This window comes from Gossypium hirsutum, chromosome A08 (genome assembly GCF_007990345.1).
Source record: "Gossypium hirsutum isolate 1008001.06 chromosome A08, Gossypium_hirsutum_v2.1, whole genome shotgun sequence".
Lineage (NCBI taxonomy): Eukaryota > Viridiplantae > Streptophyta > Magnoliopsida > Malvales > Malvaceae > Gossypium > Gossypium hirsutum.
The window spans coordinates 114,159,624-114,171,335 of record NC_053431.1 but is presented as its reverse complement, the minus strand read 5'-3'; the positions used below and the strand labels follow the sequence as shown (position 1 = coordinate 114,171,335).

The following is an 11,712-nucleotide window of genomic DNA, read 5'->3' as shown; positions in this document are numbered from 1 at the left end:
TACATTAAAAAAGTCTTTATACTTAAGATAGTTACTTGTTAGTAGATACATGCCTCTAAAATAGTAGCAAAATTAACAATAAAATAATAACAACAAGATAGTAGCAATATAATAGCAAAATGACAACAAAATAATAACAAACATTAATAAGGAAAAAAATTAGACAAATTCAAGACGAGTCGAGTCAAGATAAAAAAATCTTATCCGAAAGCTAACCCATTTAAAAAACAAATTTTAATTTTTGTTTAAGCTCATTTTTTATCTATATTTCTACTTTAAATACTCTTTATTTTTCAAATAAATTTTCGAGTGGTGACACCAGAGTTGTCTAAACACATAGCCGAGCATAAAGGGATAAAAGATGGGGTTGTCTATATCTTAGATTCTTGGGTAGTACTAGTTGGCATCAGTAAAAAGGCAATCACATTTTAGATCCATTGGTGCACAATAAATCTATATAAAATGATGCTAATCCCATTAATCATCAATACATCAGCAGCCAATGGGCAATCAAAAGTATCTCAAAAAGAAAATGAAAATTTTAAATAAAGTGGAGATTAATTAAGAGAGAATGCTTAATTAAGTGTAGCCACAGTATAAACTCACCTTCCTAGAAGGAACACACAAAGGGAAAAGGGAATTAGTAGTGCAAATTGAGGAATAGTGGGTCCGTTTCTAATATTTCTTATTGACTTATCCAATCTTATTATTATTTTCTATTATTTTACCATTTGTTTTGTCTAAGACCAATGTATCAGTTTTGGACAAGGAAAGTCAAATCTCAATCTTGTCCTGTCATTTTGTCCTTTATGCTCCTTCATTATAATCAATAAATTTAAGTTTTCATCTTACAAACTTTTAATTTTTTTATATTATTTTTCTATATCTTCTATGTTCCATTTATTCATAGAAATCAATGTTTCATTTACTAGTTCTTTTATAAAAAAAAAAATACAAGTGCAATTTTTAACATCCTTTAAGTTATTTGGTTTAAAATCTTTGAAGTTGCCCAATCTTCAATTTTTTTTTTCAGAATTAAAATTGATTGATTTTTGTTTTGTAATTTTGTATTTAGTATATTTTTTTAAAAATTTTTATAACGCACGGCTATTATCAGCCCATCAACTTGAAGAGGGAAGAGCAAGTGGGCAATTAGGCATGACAATGGATAGCCAACAATTTGTTGCTATCAAAAGGATGACGTCATGGATTTTTGGAAGTGAGCAAATAAACTTTTATTTATTAAGTAAATTATGTTAATAGTGATTGGATTATGATCACTTAATTATTCATTCAACTTTATTTTTTTTCACCAATTGATTAAATGTAACAGCTTTTAAAATTGACATTATTTTAACTTTAACCCTCAATATTTATATAGTGTGTCAATTTAGTCTTAAATTTAAAAAATTAACCTTCAACGTTTACACACCTTGTAATTTGATTTATTTTTTTACAATTTTTTTTTATAACACTTTCACCTAAAAAGATTAAAAAATAATTTAGCTGATAAATTTGATTGAAAATATACAAAAAATAAAAACAACAAAAAATTCAAGTTTATCTCTTCTCATTCTTTTAAAATTAGTCTTTAACGTCATTAAAAAACAAAACTGAAAAAAAGTACACAATGTGTTATGTTGAGGATTAATTTTTTTAAAAAAATTAAAATTAAATTAACTAAATTGACATAATTTATAAATGTTGAGAGATAAAATTACTATTATGCTAATTTTAAAAAAATAAAATTAAATAATTAAATAATTATATTGTAACTATAAAAAATTAAATAATAAAAAAATTTACTAATTACATTATAGACAATTATTTATCACGTGTATGAAATGAAGTTTCAAGGAAGTTCGTCCCTTAAAGGTATCAATCAACAATTTTGAAAAATAACAAATAAAACCCACTATTATCAAATGAAGGAAATAAAACCCCATTATTATTGTAATAAAATAAAAATTAATAATAACAAAAAGGAAAAATCCGCCAACCCAAATTCATGCATCTGATTTCCCTATATAAACCCACTTCCCCTTTGCCGTACGAAGATTCAAACTCCTCATTTCTCACATTTCCTCTTTTTTTTTTTCTTTCTTTCATTTAATCTTTTACCTAAAACAAAACAAAACGAACTCCAAATCCCACGATCACAAACTTACTCAAGATTTAACAGGTTACGTTATGGAGATGTATCCGAGTAGCAATGATTCCGACTTAGCAATGTTGGACTCAATTCGGCGACACTTACTCGGCGAGCCATCAGACTTCCGACTCGATGCATCCACTGATTGTACCACTACTACCACAACCACGGCTCCCCCCATGGTTTGTAGGAGCTCAAGCTTCAACCGCTTGTACCCTTGTTTGACTGAAACCTGGGGTGACCTCCCTCTTAAAGAAAACGATTCTGAAGACATGCTCGTTTTCGGGTTCCTCCGAGATGCTTTAACCGTGGGATGGGCACCCTCCGATAACTCTTCCATGAATTTCCTGCCTATAAAACCAGAGCCGCAAGAGATTTCATTTGAGGCACCGGTAAGGAAAGTAGATAGGGCTGTGAACACGGTTGTTCCGGCAGCGGTTCCCGCCAAAGCGAGGCATTACAGAGGAGTTAGGCAAAGGCCATGGGGGAAGTTCGCAGCTGAGATAAGGGACCCGGCTAAAAATGGGGCTCGTGTTTGGTTAGGTACATTTGAAACAGCTGAGGATGCGGCTTTGGCTTATGATAAAGCAGCTTATAGGATGCGCGGCTCCAAGGCTTTGTTGAATTTTCCATTGAGGGTCAATTCCGGAGAGCCTGATCCAGTGAGGGTAACATCAAAGAGGACATCACCTGAGCCGTCTAATTCTTCATCCTCCGGCTCAGAGAACGGATCGCCGAAAAGGAGGAGAAAAGTGGCTCCCTCGGCTTCAGTTGTGGCCCAAGCCGGGTTAGATATGGGATCAGGAGTAGAAATGAAGTATGAAATTGGATCGTGTACACATGACAATCAAGTGTTATTCAGTTAATGCTGACGTGGTAGTTGATTAATGAAAACACGTGTAAGTTACATACACTCCCCAATTTAGGAAAGAGAAAAAGGGAGGTTTCAAAGCATGATGAGCATTGAGACTTGTTGGCCTTAGTGTATACAAAGAATTTGTCATTATTTCATGGATGTTTTGTTAAATGGAAATTTTTGTTTGTTTTTGGTTGGAGTAAGCACATTTTAATGGAAAATGTGACCTCTTTTTTTTTTTTAAATACCAATATTTCTCTCCATTTCTTAAATTAGAAAAATAAGCATATGTGGAAAATTGAGCTAATTTTTTTTTTAAGATTTAAGAATGTGTACAACTTCATGATTAAATACAAAGTTGGATATTCAAACTTGAGAGCCGAAATATATATATATATATATATATTTTAATTTTAGGGAGATTTTAACCATTAGGTGGGACAAAACCTACAATAGGTTAAGCTCCTACCTACCCATTACCTATGTTCTCGTTTTAAAAGGCATCAGAATCATGTGCAGATTAATATTTGATATACCGACCAATATACAATTTTTTATTTTTTAAGCTGTCTTAAATATTACTTATGAAATTTATGGTTAAATTAGTCATATATGTCAAAAAAAAAGCTTATTGGTCGAATAGGCTTTTCTTTTTAAATTAGAAAAATATGTCGTCTTTGAAAGAGAGTGAAAGCGCTTGTCTAACTAGATACACTTTTCCTTTAAGTTGCATTTTCTAATTTTTTTTAAATATAATTATTTTATTTAGTCAAATGGTTAAATATTAGTGATTTTACCATTAAATCTCAAGTTTAATTCTTCTCACACTTACATTTATATATTCTTTATTTAATTTTGTTTTAAGTGTTTTATATTTTTAATTAATGTTTTTAATATATTAGTTCGTTTGGTTAAATGGTTAAATAATAATGATTTCATCCTTAAGACCCTGATTCAATTATCCTCTTTTAAACACATTTTTAATTTTTATTTCACGGTGTTTTAAGTTTTTTTAATTGATAAATATATTTTTTTTTTCAATTTTTTATTTTCAATTCAACTTTTTAATTAGTAATTCTTTTATTCATAAAATCAAATAATAAATATGTAATTATATAATAAATATATATTTTACATATATCATTATATTAAAAAAATTTGAAATTAATAACTCCTTTATATATAATATAAACATCAACTAATTTTTTTGATATATTTTTCTTTATATATAATATTTTTATATGTCAAATATATATTTTCTCCACATATATTGTGGGTATAATGATTTCTAATAATATAAAATGAAATAATTATTTCAAATATAATTATTTTAAATACACATACAAAAATATATAATACTAAAATTTATTATAGTCATGATATGGATTGAAAAATAAATATACACATATAAAAAATATATTTACTAAAAATAATCATATTTTTAATAATTATTTGATTTTATGAATAAAATAATTATTAATTAAAAATATGAATTAAAAATAAAAAACTGAAAACTATATATTTATTAATTAATTAAAAATAAAAAAAGTTTGAAACAACATGAAATAAAAATTACAAATGTGTTTAGATTAGGGGAATTGAACCTAGGTCTTAAAGATTAAATCATTATTATTTAACCATTTAACTAAAAAAACTAATATATTAAAACATTAATTAAAAATATAAATAGCTTAAAACAAAATGAAATAAAAAATATAAATATGAGTGAGAGAGGAATCAAACTTGTGACTCAATGACAAAACTACTAATATTTAATCATTTAACTAAAAAACTAATTATATTAAAAAATTCAGAAAATACAATTTAAAAGAAAAACGTGTCCTGAGTGCGCTTTACCACACTTTCTCCAAAAATGACATATTTTTCTAAATTTTCAAAAAAATCAACTTATTTGACGAATACATTTTTTTTGACATAAATAACTAATTTAGCTTAAATCTAAAAACTCTATTAATAATATACCAAATATTTTTTTTATTATGCGAACAAAAATTTAATATTTTTTAAATACTTAGTAACTAATTTATACCGTTGAATAAATTAATGGGTTGAATTAAAAATGTTTTAGGCTTGCACCTCCATTCGCTTGTCATCTTTTGCGTTATTGACAAATTGAAACTTCCTAACTGATGATTTTCGCTACTAGATTTGCTGGTATTGTCGAACTATTCATCTCTCATTCGTGCAACTTTTTCACATTTTTTGTGATTGTTTTGTTAAAATTAATAATTTTTTTAATCGAGCTATGAGCTCGGGCTTGATGCACAAACGAGTTTAAGCTTAAATATATTGACTTTATTTTGAGTTTGAGTATAAATATAAATAAAAAAATTTAATTAAGCTCGAATTTAATTATAATTGTCTGATCAAGCTCGAGTCGAGTATCAAGTGTTGAATTTCGAGTTGAACTTAAATTTTGTAGTATTCGAGTTTAACTCCACTCGGCTCAATTACATCCCTTACTACAAATATGACTAATGAATTTGAAACTTGGAATGAAGATGAGCGTGAGAATGTAGATACTAATTTTGAGAATATTGGTACTATACACGTTGAGCATAATAATATTGGTTTGGACAAACTAATAGACGAAATTACTAGTGGTTTGTTTTTTAATCTTTTTGCTTGAGAAGTAAGAAATCTTTCTTCTCCAACTTTTCTTAATTAAAATATATAGGTTGAGTAAAGTGAAAAGAAAATAGTTTGCTAAGGTACCACCAGTTGGATTTGGTGCCTTAAGTATAGTATATTCGTTTGTAAATTTATAAATTTTCAAATAGTTTGGTTTAATAAAATTATTCATGAATTACATTAATAGCCTTTGTATATTGTCCTCGATAATTTTTGCATGCAAAGCAAAATAGAGGTAAATATTAACTCACCAGTTATCTAATGTTTAGCTAATACTAAGCAGTATTACATAGTTAAATCGTAATACGGAAAGACAATTTATATTAGTAGATGAACCTAAACATATCCTTACACAAATCGAAAATGAGCAAACCGATTGAAAGACTAATATGCCGTCTATCAAGTCTAATTGGGGAAATGCTTTGTCTTAAACATCAGAGCGGATGACTCCAAGAAGATAGAGACATAGATGTGATTGACTATAATGACAATACATCGGACAGGACCCAAGTAGAATAGATCCTGAATCTGTTTATGGATTTATTCACTTGCGACGTTTATAGTGCAGCATACCTTAATCCTCAGTGGATGATAGACTATGTATGCATGACTCATATACTTTAGTGTAAATAAAAGTCTAAGTTCAAATAGATAAGGAACCAAAAGATGGTGCGTTGGGTTTAAGACTTTTGCAATATGTAGCATCATTCATAATAGTAGAATACATAGCCCAAGATATGGATAAATGATATCTTCTCATTGGCATTACATGATAAATGAGAACTAAACATGGCTACGGGTCCTTTGTCTTTGTGATGAATGACTTAATTACTATTTGATAGTATTTGACTTTTCAGGAAGAAAGATGTAATGGTTACCATGAGATAAAATATGATCATATTGGGAGAATAGATTTATCCAAAAAATATTAAATATATCCTATAAGAGTAACACACTTATGACAAGGTCATTGGACGAGCACTAATCGAGTAACTTTCGTAATAGTATGTAATTGGAGAAAGCTCAGTCGCGATACTATAGTGGAATGACTTCATGATTAAATGAGTTTCTAATTAATAGGTGAAAATCTGGAACTTAATTATAATTCATTTGAAACTTAATTACATATGTTCAATCAATCCCTTTGCTAGCTTGTTGAAACCAGAAATCAATTGCATGTTGAATTAAATGAACAGAAAGGATAGAAATGCTAAAATTTCTAATAATTAATTTAATTTTTTCGAATTATTATTTAATTAACTGAAGTTCGAAATGAAATTAAATTAATTGATCATTGTGAATCCGTTGAATGTAGAAATTAAATATGTTTTCTTATAGATTATATTACAGTAAAGTTGTCATAATTTTAGCGGAATTAGAATTGAGTTGAGAAAATTATTTAATTAAAAAATTAATTTAATAAATAATATTTATTTTTGGAAATAGAAAAACATGTATTGAGTTTGATTGAAGTATAAAATGTTGAGTTAGAAGTCCAGGAAGCAAAAATAATTGGAGACAATATAGGAGAGACACAAATCCCCTCATGATGTCTATAGGGGATCACAAATTTAATATTTTTTGCTAGGGTTTGTCGCCCCTTTGTCTTAGTAGTAGTAGGACACTTGTTTTTCTATTAAATAAATATTATTTGTATTCTACTAGCTAAACTAGGATTATTCCATCTATCCCTATAAATAGATGGCACTAAAAGAGCTTTAAGGACACAACAAGAAAAACACAAGTTTCACATAAGTTTTCAATATTGTTGATAAGTGCTAAAAGTAACATGTTTTAACCTCACTTTTAATGCGTTTTTGGGTAATTATTTGATGTTAGTTGTGAATTTTATAGCCTAATATTTTAAATTCATGTTTTAATGCTTGATAGAGCACTTGAGAGCAAAAGGAGTGAAAAATGAGTGAAAATCGAAGTGTTAGAGCAAGCTATAGAAGCCACATAGGCTGAACCATTCTATAAGACCGGATCTCATGATCAAGTCGATTTTACGGAATTACATGCCAAATTGCAAAAAATCACGATTTTTAAGTTTTTCGGGCATTCTAAAACATATATATGACAATAATAAGAAGATAGAAGTGAGCCGTCATAGAATATTCAAGAAAACAACTTGAAAAACACTATTGAAGCTAACTTGGAAGCACATTTTCGTCAAGATTGAAGATTACCAATTGACTTCTTAGGAAGTTATCATTAGTTTCTGTATTTCTTTTGGTTATACTATATTTTGGATGTTTTTATTTTCAAACATGAACTAATTTTCTAATTACCTAAGGTGATAAATCCTATGATAGATTCTGTCGTTTGATTTTTATTTTATGCAATAAATACTTAATTTCTTGTTATCAATTATGTGTGCTTAATTATTGGTTTGATATTTCTAGATTATTAATCCATATTTGATATGCTTAAATCAGACCCCGTTTAAGAGTAGATCTTGCTTAATTAAGTGGAGTTTCATGCAATCCTAGAAATAAGACAACATAAATCTATCAGATTAGAGTCAAATCTAATAGGGGAATCTATAACACGAGTTAATGGGATAATATGAGTTTTAATCAGAAAGAAATTTCAATTAATCCATATAGAGTCAATTGCTCTTATGCTTGAAAGACTCTTATGCACGAAAGAGATATTACTATAATTTAAAGATTTCTATGGATCAATGTGCTAAGTAAAGAAACTGCATAATTTAGATTGACAGTGACAGATGAAATCTAGGTGGATTATTTCCTGTGTATTGATTCACTTCTTAGTTGTTAGTCGATTATTTTTGTGATTTTTTCTTTTTCGAGCTCTTTAGTTAATTAATTTAGTTAATTTTAGTTTTAATCAATCACTCGAATTATTCAGTTAAATGATAGAAAAACGATAATTACTAGTATTTTTAGTCTTCATAGGAATGATATATTTGCTCACCATAACTATACTATTATTTGATCGGTGCACTTGTCTTAGTCAAATTTTTAGTTAGTTCCGTGGACATTTTTGCCAGAAAGTAGTGGAAATTTATTTCCTAAGAATAAATTCTATTTTCTAATAATAATAATTCTAACGACTTCTATTGAGAGAGATTTACATTCCCACTGAAAGTAAAGAAAATTATTTCTGGTTTTGTGTTTGATTCAAAACTATTTGAGCTTACACTCGAAGCAGTTCATTATATGAGAATAGGGGAGAAGGTCATTGGTTGAAAGTTGAGAACATCCAAAATCCTTCTCGCTCAAAGCATAGGTATTATTTCAGGAAAATCGATTTTGAACTGGATTTTTTCCAACACCACCAGTTGTGACTACAAAGCCAAACACAAAGAAAAAAGCATGCCACTAGCCTTCCCATTCAGAGTTGAAGATGATCTTGGAGACATTATACCATTTTCTAATCTTATGGAAAAGACTAATACTACAACGAATAAGGGCAAAAGGCATGCCAAGTCACCACACCACCTGCAAAAATTATGAAAAAAAAAGATGATTTTTGAAAAAAAAAGCACTAATGTTCCTTAATAAAACTTGTAGAAACAGATTGTGCTATAACAATCACATCTTATTTAAGAGAAGAATATTAATGATAGCATTGTTCAAGCCTTGTAGAAGATAAGACTCCTCAAGACTACCAAATTTGGGGAATTATATCTTAAAGTTGTTATGATAGAGTTTTATACCTTTTTAAGGGGGGACATTGTTGAGCTAAGATCTAAGCACTACATGAAGGTTTAATCCATCCATCCTCAATGAGTTTTTTTAAGGTTTCTAGTTGGAAAGATGGATTTATTCTCGAATGGAATAAAACTGCAATAGTGCTTACAAGTGAAGTAAGAAAGACTTGGAATAAGAGGACTAATACTTCAAGCTCACATATCAACATGTTTTATGTAACATTACAGAAACTTGCCATATCCAGTTGGATGCCCACATTTCATGATGCTTTAGTTGGAAAATGATTAGGCATATTATTGTAGAAAAAATGCATTGAAACCAATGTTGTAAAAATCAGACTAGTGGTTAAACTGATTAGACCACCGATTATTGGTTGAATTAGTTGAATGCTAGTTCAACTATTATAATATTTAAAATAAAAAATAAAAAACTAGTAAAAATTATAAAAAATTAAATACAAATAAACAATAATAGAAACATAAGCATTCATGTTATAAATTATAAAAAAATTAAATTAAATATTTAAACTAACTTAAATCTAGTTCGAATGGTTTCTTTTAAATGGTTTTTACCTAGTTCAATTGATTTTGTCACACCCGATTTTATTTAAGTCCAGAAATTAGGAATAAGTGGGGGTTAATTTGAAAGAAGCCGTAAGTTGGCAATCTTTACTGAAAAATTAGAAAAATCTAGTGACTGAATTTGACATGGTTGAGATCCAATTCTGGTTCGGTTGGATTAAAACCAGCTAGTTCCTTAATGGCGGACAAAATGATTACCAACGGATGGTTTCTGTAGGTTGATAACCGAGTGTGAAGGGCTATAAATAACCAGGAAATGACTTCCCATGGAGAATTCTTCTTAAATTTGTTTCACTTTCTCTTCTTCTTTATCTTTTTTCCTTGGTTACTCCGAAAAAGAGATAGTTGTGGGAAGCTGATGTGTGTGATAAGTTTTATAGTTATGATTGATCGTACTTGAATACTAACTATTATCACGATAAAGGCAAGCGCACCTATCGAACAGTAGTATAGCTTATAGCAAGATAAGAATGTCGAACCTACAGGAACTAAAAGTACTAGTATTAACCTTCTTTTTATTATCTAGCCTAAAAATAAGGGGATTTGCTTTGTCTAAACTAATTAACTAAACTAAGAATGCAAAGGAAGTAAATTGGGGAAATACTTTTTGGAAAACTGATTGATTTAGACAATACCCAAGAAAGAATCCACCTAGACTTCACTTGTTATTTGACTCTGAATTAGACGATTTATTCACTTGACTCGATCCGTAAAAATCCCTAATTTATATTATTATCTCTCTCGAGACTAACAACGTCTAACCCTAGGTTGATTAATTGAAATCTCTTTCTAATTAAAACCCTTAGTGTTGCATTAACTCGATCTATAGATTCCCTTATTAGGTTTGACCTTAATCCGACAGATTTATGTCGCCCTATGTCTAGGGGTGCAATTAACTCTGCTTAATTATGCTAGATCTACTCTTAGACAGGGACTTTTGCTGCTCTAAATAAGCACATCAACACTTGAATCAATATCCTGGAATATTAAAGCAAGAATTAAGAACACATAATTAAGAACAAATCAAGTATTTATCATATAATTCAGAAAATAGTAACAAGATCCGTCTTAGGTTTCATCCCCCTTAGGTATTTAGGGGATTTAGTTCATATGTGTAAAAGATAACATCTCAGAAGAATAATAATAAAAAAACATAAAGAAACCCAAAAACCCTTGAAGGAAATTGAAGGGAGATCTTCAGTCTTGAAGGAGACTCTGACTTCTGAGATGGATCAATCGGCTTTCTTCGAGTAATTCCTTGCCTCCCACTCCGTGTCCTCTTTAATCCTCCTCTAGGGTGTTTATATAGGCTTTAGAATGCCTCAAAACCTTTAGAAGTGGCCTTTTCCGAATGGAACTAGACTTGGGCTCGACTGAGACACGGCCGTGTGCCACGCCCGTGTGCCAGTGCTTCAGATCATGTTAAAGTCTGTTAAATAGGCACGGACGTGTGGTATACCCGTGTGAGGAAGTCCAGGCTGTGTTGATTTCCCACGTTGGCCCATTTTCTCCGTTTTTGGCCCGTTTTTCACTCTTTTTACTCTCCTATGCTCACCTAAGTATAAAACATGAAATTAAAGGATTAGGAGCATCAAATTCCATAAATCTAATGATAATTCATCCAAAAATGTGCTAAGCATGGAATAAAAATATGTATAAATTATTACTTATCAAATACACCACACTTAAGCGTTTGCTTGTCCTCAAGCAAAATCCTCAATTCACAGTTAAGAATTCATTTTTCTCAACTTATAATTCCTATCAATAATATCTCAAAATAATCCATAAGTA

The 11,712-nt window shown here is 29.5% G+C and overlaps 1 protein-coding gene across 1 annotated transcript; it reads left to right on the top strand.

Moving 5' to 3' along the window:
- Window positions 1-2,049: 2,049 nt before the first annotated feature.
- LOC121204625 (ethylene-responsive transcription factor 2) lies at window positions 2,050-3,199 on the top strand. Its single transcript, XM_041074842.1, has one exon. The coding sequence runs from the start codon at window positions 2,191-2,193 to the stop codon at window positions 3,016-3,018; it is 828 nt and encodes a 275-aa protein (XP_040930776.1). The 5' UTR covers window positions 2,050-2,190; the 3' UTR covers window positions 3,019-3,199.
- Window positions 3,200-11,712: the final 8,513 nt, after the last annotated feature.